Source organism: Sinocyclocheilus grahami, unplaced genomic scaffold (assembly GCF_001515645.1).
Source record: "Sinocyclocheilus grahami isolate Dianchi unplaced genomic scaffold, SAMN03320097.WGS_v1.1 scaffold1184.1, whole genome shotgun sequence".
Classification (NCBI taxonomy): Eukaryota; Metazoa; Chordata; class Actinopteri; order Cypriniformes; family Cyprinidae; genus Sinocyclocheilus; species Sinocyclocheilus grahami.
The window spans coordinates 302154-317380 of NW_015506363.1; the positions used below are offsets into that span (position 1 = coordinate 302154).

At 40.5% G+C, this 15227-nt stretch overlaps 1 protein-coding gene across 1 annotated transcript in view; it reads right to left on the reverse strand.

The window, feature by feature from the left end:
• Positions 1–8673, reverse strand: part of gse1b (Gse1 coiled-coil protein b) — a 264508-nt gene extending 255835 nt beyond the window's left edge. Inside the window, exon 1 of the mRNA XM_016253464.1 lies at positions 8533–8673. Coding sequence (XP_016108950.1) covers positions 8533–8586 — 54 coding nt within the window. The 5' untranslated portion in view covers positions 8587–8673. The remainder of the gene's footprint in view (positions 1–8532) is intronic.
• Between the last annotated feature and the right edge of the window lie 6554 nt (positions 8674–15227).

The following is a 15227-nucleotide window of genomic DNA, read 5'->3' on the forward strand; positions in this document are numbered from 1 at the left end:
TCTATCTACTTGTTTTTCTTTGTGTGTGTGTGTGTGTGTGTGTGCGTGTGTATATATATATATATATATATATATATATATATATACCTTGCTACGTGTACTGCGTTAGGCTAACTGAGACTTGTCATTTGCACTTATATATTGTTGCTCTTTTGTTAGTTTTGACTTTGGATAAAAGCGTATGCTAAATGACTAAATGTAAATGTAAATGTAAATATTTGATGTGTAAACGTATTCCACTTAACATTCACAAAAAATCCTGTAATCAAAGTGAGACATTCTGGATTAAAACTGAATATCTAGCTGACATATTTAAGCTTTATAATGAGATCTGTAAGTAGCTGGACACAGTCAAACGTCATGCAGTCAAGACACACTCAATGATTTTGCTTTCAAGTGTACAGGCCTGGAAAATTGACACAAGGGCAGTTACAGTAATTTCCACTGCTACCGAAAAACACTGTGTGTGCATCTTTGCATATAGATTCCTGTTATATGAATTAACTTAGAGAGGAATTAAAGCCCAAGTTTGCTGATGTTCATGAATACTTATCCTAGGACTCACGGGTCATTGAGCCCTTCATTTCCAGGCTTGAGAATGCAGAGTACCTCATCTTGGTGAACATGAGCTTGATGATCTATAAGCATACTGAATTAAATAAATATTTCCAGGAGCATGAATTTAACACTAGAACCGCCAGGGGTCTTTGTATACCTAATACCTCCAGTGGGTAAAATTTACCCATGCACATGATTACTGTTTTGATATGGCTAAAAAACATATTATGTCACTGTATTATGCCACTGTCTTCACAAAATTAAGCCATGAAATTATCATGATTAGTCATCAACTATGTTTTTGTCCTGTTGTTTTATGTTCAAGGCTATATTAAGCAGCTACACAAATCACATATCAGGGCGACGGGGAGGATCCGGAGGGCCAAGGCATAGCAGATGGTGACGCCGACCGAGGCGGGGATCCGGAAGGCCGCAGTGGAGCCGGAGCGACAGAGGACTGAGGTGGAGCCGGAGGGAAGGAGGAGCCTGACAGAGCCGGAGGGATGGGGTGTAGCCGTAGGAGTGGAGTCCCGAGGCGGCGGATGGTCGACGACTGACCAAGGCAGAGCCGGAGGAACAATGGAGCCCAGCGGAGCTGGTGGACTGATGGGCCACGGTGGAGACGAGGGAGCTAGGAGCCATGGTGGAGCCAACGGATCGAGTCAGGGACTCGTAGGCTGGAGGAGGAGCCGAGGGAGACTGGCAGACCCGCGGCGATCCCACCTCACAGATGGTGGGCTGAGGGGCTGACAGGCAGCAGCGGCAAAGGGGCAGAAGATGGCAGGGCTGAGGCAGCAATGGTGATATGAGGAGGCAGGAGAGGGAGGGTGGGTGGGGATTTGTGAGTGCCAGGGTTTTCAGGGATGGTGTGTGCTGCCCACGGACACCAGATTGCCACTCCCAACATCGGGAGCACAGCAGACAGGGGAACGACCTCTGGCTCTCCGCCTGCGGTGGGCTCAGGCTTTGGCTCCGCACAACGGGATGATGTTGGGTTAAAGTGTTTTATCTAAACAATTTTTAACAATGGGGATTGTAAATAACTAAATTTTAGTAAAAGTCAATGACTGAGCGACTTGGATATTTTATTGAAAATCTGTTACGTACATTTGAAAAACAGCCATGGGTAAAATTTACCCTGTGGTGGTTCTAGAGTTGAAAGGTTTTGGATAGTCAGAGGGCATTCTGTTGCATACAGAGTGATAAAATATGCAACTTCCATAGGAATCAATTGGGCTTCCTTAAAAGAACAGTGTCGCCACATTGACCACCACCTGTGTGATCCTTGACCTCTTATGACCCCCTCATCTGTTGCCACTTACTAATCCTTTCATACCCTGTGACACACTGACCCATACACGAACACATTACTAAGAACTGTACAAATTCATACAAGTCCACTAGGTTGTACTGCGCATATGTTGAATTCATTCATCCGAATCGTCAACAGTTGAGTATACTTTGAAAACTGTGCAGACACAGCTGTGCATGTGATGGAGTGGAACCCGGAAAAAGAAGCATACACGGGCCTTAATGACACTGTTGTCTTCTGCTTTATAGCTTGATGCTTTTAGCAATATTGACACTATTATTGAACTGAACACACGAGTTGAATAACAACACTACTGTCTTCAGTAGAGCTGAAATTGTATTGAAATTGAGTTATTATTCTGAACTACAGTACATCAACACTGAACTGACTGAAGCTGAATAATTAAACGATCATCTTGTCACAGCTGCTTCACAGCAGAATTTGAATTTGTCTCATTTTTGAAGTTTTCCTATTTTAATACTGTGAAGCTGCTTTGAAACAATCTGTATTTGTATAAAGCACTATAAAAATAAAGTGACTTAACTGCCGTTATACAGTAGTGTCCTGCAACACAGTTGTGTAAGCTCTTTTTACTCGATTATTGTACATTACAGAAATTTTCAATAGGCACACTATGGACAGTATAAGTAACAGGTGTTCACTCATGGTTGTGGAGGGCCAATGTCCTGCAGAGTTTAGCTTCAACTTGTCCTATTCCTGCCTGGAAAAAGTTTTACTTGTCTCAAAATAAATAAATAAATGTGTATACAACAGAAGCCTATGGGTTTATGCAAACTTATCTCTGGTGTTGGACTTTTTGTCTGTTGAATAACAATCTTAGCCCTGCTGGATAAGAGTCTAAAGCTATTCCTGCTGGACTCAGTGATGCTCTCTTATGTTGGTCTGATGTGTTTCTGATAATATTAGCACAGAGCTCAGGTCTAAACATAGACATAGTCTATCACTCCAGCAGCAGGTCCTGATACAGCTCCCATTACACCAGCGCTATTTTAGACATATCCAGAGGCAAACAGCAATTCTGCAATTTCTCTTCTCACAGACCCACAGGCAGGGCAGAGAAAGAGAAAAGGGTTAGTTAGAAAAAAAAACCCAGTGAGAAACCCATCTCCTTCAAAGGCATACAAATCTGGACAACATCAGAAAAGATACAGTAACTGTTCTTTTCTGTCCTACACTTGCCAGTAAAGAATGGATTATTATTTAAAGTGCCCCTATTATGCCATTTTTAAGGTTACTAATATTGTTTTATGAGTCTCCAAAAACAGGTTTACATGCATGCAAGGTAAAAAAAACATGTTAGTTGTCTCAAAAAATAGATTTAATTTTAACTAATTTCTAAATTATTCGTAAACGACTCGTGCGAAGCAGTTCAAAGAATCAGTCTCTCTAAATCCCTCCTTTCCATGAGCCCTCACTGCTGTGATTGGTCAGATGGCGCAGTCCTTTGTGATTGGTCCAGAGCCGTAGAGAGATTGGCTCTGGATTGGTCTCCCGCGTACAGCGTGTGTTGGAAGCTACATGACACACTGCATGAAAGGTAATATTCGAAAAGGCATAATAGGGGCACTTTAATCTTTTAGACTGATAGAATAAAACTGAATACAACTGTGGCTGTCACAAGCTGTAAAATTCGGCTTTACTGGGGTGTGTAACATAAACAAAACACCATTGGCTATTTTTTTTTTTAAAGATGAGCCGCTTGATATGTCCCACCTCAATCCTGTTTCAGTGGAAATTACGTCAACACATTCAATTACTCTGTGCATTTTAAAACACTTCTGTGGGACTTTAAGAACCCATATTGCTAGATAACCAGTAAAGACCAAGCCCATTGCGCCTTACCAACCTGCTGGCTAAAGCAAACTTTACACACCCTTAAAGTGCTCTTCTAGTTTCAGATGGATGCTAGTGTGAATTATTCTCACATCTGACAGCATGTTCATTGAAAGATGCTAGAACTCTTCGCAAAAGAGAGAAGTCTCACTCTCCCAGTCTCACTCACAATTTTGGCTTGGGACAGTGTATAAAACAGCTGCTGTCTTTGAAATGGTTCTCTCTATCATACTTTTACATGTGCACGCTCTCCCTCTCATACACACAGATGTTCGCCCTGACATCATATCCAGCACTCTTAACACCTGCTCAACCATAATCACTACCATGTTACCACAACTCAAAAATCTCTCACAGCTCAGATGACCACAGGCTTGTCTGTTTTTTATTGCAAGGCCAATTTCTGACCATAGGTGACCTCTGCCATATGAATACTCAGAGCTATACTGACTATAGACTAGGGGTGGGAATCTTAAGCCACTTCACGATCTGATCCGATTACGATTCTGGGAGTCACGATCTGATTCCAAAACGATTCTTGATCTACATTTTTTCCTAACAATTCTGCTGTGCAAATACATCTTTACAACTTTATATTTTAACCAGAATTGGAGTTTCTTAGCTTTTTGTTTATAGTTGGAATCTCTGTATGACATTACTGACATCTTAAAAGTAATCAAAGAAATCATTTTTATTTTTATTAACAAAGTTATATTCAGGATGAACAAGCTCTGAATGAAACATGTAAACGCCAGATTACAAAGAACAATTATGAACAGTTCTCATTCCAAAACAGAGTATGACAATGTTTCAGTTGGTTAGTCGTGTTCCCGAAATATTTGAATTTGGTGCCACAAACTTTGCACACAGTATGGCTCTTATCAACGACACCTTTGTCTTCACAAAATCCAAAGTGTTGCCACACAGTCGATTTTAAATTTGATGGCGCAGGTCTTAGTTTGTCCATCGTTGTCCAAATGAAGCGAATTCGGCAGCATACGTACGTGCGTCTGTCAACGCTTATTATTTTTCTGTTTCTTGCTCGTGCCCACGCAGGCCCGCACCGTCGCGATCTAATATGAATGTAGAATCGATTCTGAACTTTTGAGAATCAATTCAGAATCGTTAAAGAAAGAATCGCGATGCATTGATGAATCGATTTTTTTGAAAAAAAGATGCCAAATCTGTTTTGTTATAAATTAATCACATATTGCTCAACTGTGCATAATGTAAACCACTGGGAGACCACAGACAATTGGCATTACATGTATTGCATTAAAAGAAAGTCAGTAAATACAAAGATTTTTAATATAATGTATTCTTCAAACTATAATTTTAGTATTTTTGTGCATTTAATAGTATTTTTGTACATTTATGATGTAGCCATGTGAACTTACTAGAGCATCTCATTCTAGCATTTAATGCTGAGCAGGACTCTAGCCTTGAAGCCTCAGAAGGACTGGACTAGGAAGGATGCATTCTCACTAGGATGCAGCCTTCCATTTGAGAAACACCAAATGTTAAAAGCACAATGTTTCCACCTTTAACTTCTGATGTTTTTATTAACCTTTTCCATTAAGCTATAGTGTTTTGCATTTATACTAAATGCATTTAGACTACTCTTTTTCTTACAAACCTACAAACCATTTTTACCATGGTATTGAGGTTTTAATTGTGGTAATCATGATCTAAATGCATGCTACTATGAGGTTTTTAAATTTTTTACACATGTTACTGTTTGTGATAATGAACATAAATTTACATCTGCATCCTAACTCAAGCTACTTCTACTATCAACTCAAACTACTTTCAAATGTGCATTTCCAAGAGACTCAGCCTCTCGTATTTTGGCACCACCAACAGATGCCGAATGGTGCCGTCAAATACAGAACACTCACAGATATGTATTTAAATGTAAAAGACATGGGGCTTCTCATAGTGTGTGACCCTCTTTATGCTTTGTTTTGTTAATGTTAGAGGCTCCTGGTTGAAGGACCTAATTTATTAATTATAACCCACCAAATTGAGTTATGTTTTACCTCCTGTGGTTGATTTTCACCCACATTTGGCAGGTTGACAGGTTTTCATTTCAAATCCTGATTGTATTCAGAAAGATTGATTGATAAATATGTTTTCATCTGTTATTGGACATTTGCTTGTTCATTTAAACTGTAGCTTTATTTTTTTTTCTCCCTTAATACAACAACAAACAGTAACTTGCTTTACATTATTCCTAAAATATGTTGGCCAGTGCACACACACACTTCCCTTTATATGACTGCCACAACCAGAGCTATTTGCTATCCATGACTAGCCCGGAGCATCTGCATACAACTTTCAGAGAATAGCTTCCTGTATGCCAGGAAGTGTTACAGAAACAAGGGGCAGGGTAAACGAAAGCAAAACAGGGTCATCTTTCATTCAGTAGCAGGGCTTCACAGACTGCAACTAAATGGTCCATTTTACTCAATTTTGTTAGCGGGTCACATTGGTGCCTTTATAAAGTTGGTCAACTGTATGATTAGACTATGTGCTTTCATTTCTTTTGCATATGAAAAAAAAAAGTCAAACACTTAGGGCTGCACGATTAATCGAATGCAATTGTCATGCGCATTTTGTTAGTAAAGCCGGTTCTGTAATCAGCAGGAAATCATCATCACGTGTTTTCAGAAGGAGCAGAATTTACTACACATAGCCGTAGTTCACTGACAAGTTACGCAAAAAAAAATCGCAGAAATCGTTCACGATAATGACAGCTGTTTGCATAGCTTCTCAGTGAACTACGGCTCTGTGAAGTCAATGCTGCTCCATCTGAAAGCATGTGAAAATACCACATCTAATAACATATTTTTACTCCAAACTCACATCATAACGTCAGTCGAGTGTTTGAAATAAATCCTTCTGTGAGATGATGTGGCTTCTTACACAGAATAAGGCACGCAACATATTTCATAGTATTTAAGCAGTGATAAAGGCATTGCATTATAAATATACTTTATTTTAATGAAAATTATGATAATAAGAACTCAGATAAACCATATATTGTCGTAGTAGTGTGTTTATTAGTCACGTTGAATCAATGACAGCAGTTGAATCTTCTGTTTATTCAGCTGCAGCGATTTTCTGGGTTTCTTCTGCGAGGATGTATTTGGAGTTTCAGCGCGAGAGCGCCCTCTGGCCTTTGGATGGAGATTTACTGCTGATCACAGAACCGTGCTTCACTGAAAGACACGCATGACAATCGCAGCTTCTGTCGAATCGCGATCTCGATTCCATTTCGATTTATCGTGCAGCCCAACAAACACTCCAAAAGTGAAATGAAACCGCTATCCATGTGAGCTGTTCAGAGTAGGTGCATTTATTCTAAGAACGATATCGACTACACGGCATAATTTATAAACAGTGCTGTGGGGTGCAGTGAGAAGAGCTTTAAATTCAGCACAGAAAATCTAACACATTTTGACGAATTTTGTCTCTGTGATTGAAGCTAATTTAAAACCAGATGAAACAGCCTCAACAGCAATGAACATAAGAAAACCGGTGAAATCATATTGTCATATACAAACAAGTTTTCAATCCACAAATCACTATCCTTGCAAATATTTACCATGGATTTACTGTAGTAAACTATTTACTGTGTTCACCATGGTATTTTGGCAGGGATGTGGTATACCTATACTGTTATTAATATAATCATATATGTTGTACTAAATATTAGGGGAGTAAGGGAGTATAATTTATTTTTTATTATTACACAGCAGTTTATTTTTCAATAACATTTGTCCTTCATAACAAATTCCAGTTTTATGGAGACCAAATAGAAAACATAATTACATTTCACCATGGTAGTAAGGAGGCATCCAAACGTTTACCTGTAGTTATCATGGTCTACAACCTGTTAAAATTATGAATACTACGGAAGAATTATAATGAAAAAAAATCAATCAATCAAAGGGCAAACCCAAGGTGTCAAATGTGCATTTAAATAAGTTCAAATATGTAATATTGTTGGTATCTTTAATTTGTGTCCTTTAATATTAGTCTCCCCATCCCCACGAGTGCAAATAAAGTGCTGATGCCACGAACTGTAAAACTTGTTGACACCGCTCTCATATGTAAGTCTGCAGCCCTGCAGTAAAGAAAGCCATACATACAAGTAGCTTCATATAAAGATTTAAGAAGAGATGCTTTCATGCAAAACACAAACGTCTGCCTGGACATTAAGATCGACAAAATATGAATACAGCTATTTACAGCCTAAAAAATCCAAAGTGTTCCTCACAATATATGTGATTTTGTTTGTAACATCCTCAAAATACACACAAAAACTACCACACACACAAACACACCAGAAGACAAACAAAAGCTTGAGTTGGCCACTGTGAAGAATGTTTTTAAACAGAGCTTACAACCACTAGACTGTCTGCAAAATGTTTATTTCTTTAATGTGACAGGCTCCATACTTTATCTACCCCCTGCCTGTTATGGCCGCCCCACTTGCTAGAAAGAACAGCAGCCTGCCATAAAACTTCAGTTTCAACACTTGGCTCACTCACTCATCAGTGCATCAGATGAACTTTTGCATGCTGGCCCAGAAACAGCTCCAGCCAAAGCTGCCTAATAAACTGTAATAACTGAGACCCCAGAAGACTCTGAAAGACCCTCTAGCGGTTTATTGAAAAGAAAAAAAAAGTAAGCTGAGGTTCTAATGATTTTCTAAACATGTAAAATTGTTTGTAACTGCCTGGACTATGAAACAAGAGTCTAAAGATTATAATGGAAAGCAGTCTGGCCCATAACATTCTTACCTTGTTTTGTGTGATTCCACTAATCGTCTTCATGTTCTGCCCAGCCAGTACCATGGACTTACATTCCACACAGGAGCCAATTGTTAACTGCTTGCCATTGTCAATTACCAGGGTCTGGCTGACCCTTGGAGCATAGAGGAAAACAGGCAAGCGGTCAACGCACACTGCCTTCAGTCCAAGAGGTCTCCTCTTCTCTTTCCTGCAGAAGAAGCAGATGAAAGTGTTGCAGCTATACTGACGTGCCCAGGGGCTGCTGGACGGGCCTGATTCTGAGCCCAAACAGGGTCATCTTTCACACAGTAGCAGGGCTTCAGACTGCAACCTTTTGTTGCGGCTAAATTTTGTTAGCGGTCACACTGGAGCCTCTATAAAGTTGGTCAACTGTATGATTAGACTATGCGCTTTCATTTATTTTGCATATGAAAAAAAAATTAAATGTTAAACACTCCAAAAAGGAAATGAAACAGCACTATCCATTTGAGTTGTTCAGTACAGAGTATTTACTAGCTCAAAGCAGGTGCATTTATTCTCAAAGCGATCTTAACTATATGGCATAATTTATAAACAGTGAGAAGAGCTTTAATTAAGCACAGAAAATCTAACAAATTTTGACAAATTTTGTCTCGGTGATTGAAACTAATTGCAACCCAGATGAAACAGCCTCAACATTCTCAACAGCAATGAACACAAGAAAACAGGAGAAATCATTGTGTCATGTACACGCAAGTTTTCAATCACTATCCTTGAAAATATTTACCATGGATTTACTGTAGTAAACTGTATTTATCATGGCATTTTGGCAGGAATGTGGTATAACTATAATGTTATTAATATAGTGATGTATATTGTACTAAATATATTAGGGGATTAAGGGAGTATAATTCATTTTTATGATTAAATGGCAGTTTTTCATAACAAATTTCAGTTTTATAGAGACCAAATAGTTAGAAAACTTAGTTACATTACACCATGGTAGTGAGGAGCCATGCAAGGTTTTACCTAGTTATCATGGTCTACAACCTGTTAAAATTATGAATACTACGGAAGAATTATAATGAAAAAAAATCAATCAATCAAAGGGCAAACCCAAGGTGTCAAATGTGCATTTAAATAAGTTCAAATATGTAATATTGTTGGTATCTTTAATTTGTGTCCTTTAATATTAGTCTCCCCATCCCCACGAGTGCAAATAAAGTGCTGACGCCACCAACTGTAAAACTTGTTGGCACCACTCTCACATGTAAGTCTGGAGCCCTGCAGTAAACAAAGCCATACATACAGGTAGCTTCATATAAAGACTTGAGAAGAGATGCTTTTTGTGCTACCTGGACATTAAGATCGACAAAATATGAATACAGCTATTTACAGCCTAAAAAATCCAAAGTGTTCCTCACAATATATGTGATTTTGTTTGTAACATCCTCAAAATACACACAAAAACTACCACACACACAAACACACCAGAAGACAAACAAAAGCTTGAGTTGGCCACTGTGAAGAATGTTTTTAAACAGAGCTTACAACCACTAGACTGTCTGCAAAATGTTTATTTCTTTAATGTGACAGGCTCCATACTTTATCTACCCCCTGCCTGTTATGGCCGCCCCACTTGCTAGAAAGAACAGCAGCCTGCCATAAAACTTCAGTTTCAACACTTGGCTCACTCACTCATCAGTGCATCAGATGAACTTTTGCATGCTGGCCCAGAAACAGCTCCAGCCAAAGCTGCCTAATAAACTGTACTAACTGAGGCCCCAGAAGACACTGAAAGACCCTCTAGTGGTTGATAGATAAAAAGTAAGCTGAGGTTATAATGATTTTCCAAACATGTACAATTGTTTGTAACTGACTGGAAACGAAACAAGAGTCTAAAGATTACAATGGAAAGCAGTCTGGCCCATAACTTTCTTACCTTGTTTTGTGTGATTCCACTAATCGTCTTCATGTTCTGCCCAGCCAGTACCATGGACTTACATTCCACACAGGAGCCAATTGTTAACTGCTTGCCATTGTCAATTACCAGGGTCTGGCTGACCCTTGGAGCATAGAGGAAAACAGGCAAGCGGTCAACGCACACTGCTTTCAGTCCAAGAGGTCTCCTCTTCTCTTTCCTGCAGAAGAAGCAGATGAAAGTGTTGCAGCTATACTGACGTGCCCAGGGGCTGCTGGACGGGCCTGATTCTGAGCCCCGACTCTCATGTTGGGTCCACTGGCCCAGCAGGTCATGGTAGCACAGTGCACAAGCAGACACAAGGCCAGTGGCATCAGCAGGGCAGGCACGGGGAGCGGGAGGGTGGACAGTTAGAAAGGGAAAAAAGGGTTCTCGCTCCCCACAACGCCCTGGAGGGTTAACATTAAGCTGATACTCGGATCCTCCAGACAGCTCCTCCCCACACAAGTAACAGATGGAGGTGTGGCTTGCGGTTGTTGTGGCAGTCTGAGAAGGGGTCGACAGGGGTCCCTTGAGGGGGGATACCAAGACTCCTCCCATTCCCATGGCCAGGTGGTATCTCTCAAGGAACGTGGTGATGGAAGTAATGAGCTCCTCGCTTAGACAGAGGCAGTACTCTGCCCAGATCCCTTCCAAGATGCTGTGACATGCGACACAGCAGTATACCCTTCCATTCCGCATACTCTGTGCATTTGGAGGGCATGGTAGCAGATTTATGAATGGAAAATACATTGCACTGCGGGCTTTACTTGCACCAGCATGGGTGTATGCCATCCTGACCTCTCGACCGCAGTCCTGTCCACATAGGTAGCAGGCCTCCCTGCGATTCTGTGGCATGGAGGGGAGTGAATGGATTTTTGGTAGTCCATCCCCACATTCATTCATGGCAGATGGAGAAAGAGGGGTTGCAGCACCCGTGCTGAGGGGCACCACATAGAGTCGCTGGAGAACAGGAACATCTGCAAGCTCGAACCCTTGCCACTGCTGCATGAGGGAGGAGTGGCAAGTTGTGCATACCAGAGTGTATCCACCCAGGCTAAGAGGCACCGCACCAGGTGGAGGGCTATGGAGCCACAGAAAAGGGAAAAATGGTTCACTGGCTCTCTCCTGCTTTTGTACAAACACCCTGAAGCGGCCTCCTGCTGAAAGCCTGCTTCCACAAATATAACAGGCACATTCATCAGCAGAAAAACTGGAGTGACATTTGGCTGCTTGACTCCTCTCTACATCTAAGTGAGCTGATGCTGCGCGCTCTCTCTCGTCATCGCTGGTGATGTTGATATCGCTGCTGTCAGGCCCGTCCGAATCACCGGTGGACGCATGTATCCACTGCTTGTCACGCGTAATGATGCCGTTATCCTGCAGAGGTGCGCGAATAGATAGACTGTCATAATGCTGGAGAGTCATGGACACGGATGACTGCGATGTGTGATTGATGATCTTAGTCGCACGCCGTTCTGATGTCGGTACGTCCTGACCTGTGTAAACTCTGGTCGGATATCTCACTGACTCAGGACTGCTCTTAACACTCGTTGTGATCTTTCTACTGCCTTCTCTTGATGCTTTATTAGACGCACGGAAACCTGTGGCATTATGGCTATTCATTACACATGCTGACAAGTCAAAGTCCTGCTCAGACAGGTCATTATCAGAGAATGAGGAAATGTCCGACTCATTGGCGTCGTAATTGCTAACGCTCATTCTTCGCTCCAGATCGTATGTAATGTTCCGTAAGTCGCACTGGTAGGGTCTCTTGAGCCAGTACATGCGCTTCTCGATTGGCGTCCTGTTGCGCTCGAATGAGTTCCACTGTTCGCGCAGGAAGCAGTGGCACACAGCGCACACCAGAGCGTCCCCATCCGGACCGATCTCCGGCGCGCCAGGAGCCGGGTCCTGGCCTTGCAGGAAAGGGAAAAACGGGCCATTCTTTTCTCGTTGGTATTTTACCTGTAAGCTCAGCTCTTTCCCCGGGGTTACCCCGCTCCCACAAATGAAGCAGTGGATGAAGAAGATCCCGTTGCGCTCGGGTCTGCACACGCTGCCGGACAGAGCGCTCTCTTCCCCGGGAAAAGCCGAAGCCATTCGCTGTTGCGCCTTGGAGATCGGCGTGAGCTCCGGATCGTTCATAGTTCCATACGTAATAGCTTCAGAATCACAAACAGCGTGATTTCAAACCCAGTAACATTTTTTGTGCTTTTTCTCACAAATGTAGCGCCATCGATTCCGCGGAAAAACTCCACAAACTTACTCGCTCCGGCGATTTTAGATTGGTGTCTGAGTAACAATCTAGAAAAGCACACTGAGCAGCCGATTGGAGTCACATCCTCATAGGCGGCGGTGTAATCCGTGTGCTGTTAGAGAGTAGAAAGTCTTATTGAAGTTGCTTGGCGAAGTTTCCTCACACTGTGGCTGTGAGACCACTGAACACAGCGCCATCTCTCTCTCTCTCGCTCTCTCTCTCGCTCTCTCTCTCACTCTCTCACTCACTCACTCAGTCACACACGTACATTTCACTATTAGTCAGGACATCTCATAGACTTCCATTATTTGTTGTCAGGTTTAGGATATTTTATATTGCCTAACCCAACCACTACTCCTAAACATAATCCTCACAGAAACATGTGGAAAACACTAGATTTAAATAGCAATGTCCTTTTAAGGTCAGTCTCACTAGATGGTGTTCAGGTTTCAATATTAGTGAGGACATTTTTGGACCTCACAAGTATAGTCAAACCTGCACACACCCACAATACACAGACATAGATGTTTGCTTGCCAGTATTAGACATCTTATAGACTTCCATTGTTTTTATATTATATGTCTATTTCCTCTCACCCTTACTCCCACCACAGAAATATGTGCAAAACTCTAGATATATAAACATGATTTGGCCAATTTTTTGGCTGGCGAGCTCTGACTCATTAGTTGGTGTACAACAGGTTTCACTATTTTAGTGAGGTTATTTTTGATTAGTAAGGACATTTTGGACCTCATAAATAGTCAAGCCTGTACACAAACACAGACGTCACATATCACTAAATGCATGTTATAATGTGGCTGTGAGACCACTGAACACAGCGCCATCTCTCTCTCTCTCGCTCTCTCTCTCACTCACTCACTCACTCACTCAGTCACACACGTACATTTCACTATTAGTCAGGACATCTCATAGACTTCCATTATTTGTTGTCAGGTTTAGGATATTTTATATTGCCTAACCCAACCACTACTCCTAAACATAATCCTCACAGTAACATGTGGAAAACACTAGATTTAAATAGCAATGTCCTTTTAAGGTCAGTCTCACTAGATGGTGTTCAGGTTTCAATATTAGTGAGGACATTTTTGGACCTCACAAGTATAGTCAAACCTGCACACACCCACAATACACAGACATAGATGTTTGCTTGCCAGTATTAGACATCTTATAGACTTCCATTGTTTTTATATTATATGTCTATTTCCTCTCACCCTTACTCCCACCACAGAAATATGTGCAAAACTCTAGATATATAAACATGATTTGGACAATTTTTTGGCTGGCGAGCTCTGACTCATTAGTTGGTGTACAACAGGTTTCACTATTTTAGTGAAGTTATTTTTGATTAGTAAGGACATTTTGGACCTCATAAATAGTCAAGCCTGTACACAAACACAGACGTCACATACCAATTTTTTGGCTGGCGAGCTCTGACTCATTAGTTGGTGTACAACAGGTTTCACTATTTTAGTGAGGTTATTTTTGATTAGTAAGGACATTTTGGACCTCATAAATAGTCAAGCCTGTACACAAACACAGACGTCACATATCACTAAATGCATGTTATAATATTTGTTTGCTTTTTGCTGCACTGCACAAGAAATAGTTGTTTCATGAAATGCCTGTCTATGTTAAAAATATATAATACATTTTAAAAACCTAGACATGTAATTCCTATTTTGTTCCATTAATGATTGAAGACAAGGAGCACTCGTTCCCACAGTGCCTGGGTCGGAACAGTTGTAACACATCCCAGGCCTTTTTTCTTTTTCTAAATAAGATATTAGGCCTTCATTTAAGTGAAAGACAGACATATTTTATTGTCTGGATGTCCAGTTTAATTTTATTATTATTTGAATTGTTTTAAATAATTTTTTTTGTCATTTTTTATGTTATTTTATTCATTATTTTCACAGTGGTGGCAGCTATAGCATAAAAGTTCATTTGAAGAAAATACACATTTTCACCTATTCACAATGAAATACATACATACATTGTTCAAACTTGCATAGGGGAAATACTCTGTATTACAACTGTACAATGTTACACATTTACTGTATGTGGTCTACCCTACTCAATAGTCCAAATGAATTGCTTGAAAGTACCTACTGTATATCCAGAGTGCCCAGTCCTTTTCCTGGAGATCTACCTAAAGAATTCAGTCCCAAACATGATCAAACAACCTCCCTATAATGCTCCACAAGATCTTATTTAGTTGGTTCTATTGAAGATCTGCTTTAAGTGAAAGACAGACATATTTTATTGTCTGGATGTCCAGTTTAATTTTATTATTATTTGAATTGTTTTAAATATTTTTTTTTGTCATTTTTTATGTTATTTTATTCATTATTTTCACAGTGGTGGCAGCTATAGCATAAAAGTTCATTTGAAGAAAATACACATTTTCACCTATTCACAATGAAATACATACATACATAAATTGTTCAAACTTGCATAGGGGAAATACTCTGTATTACAACTGTA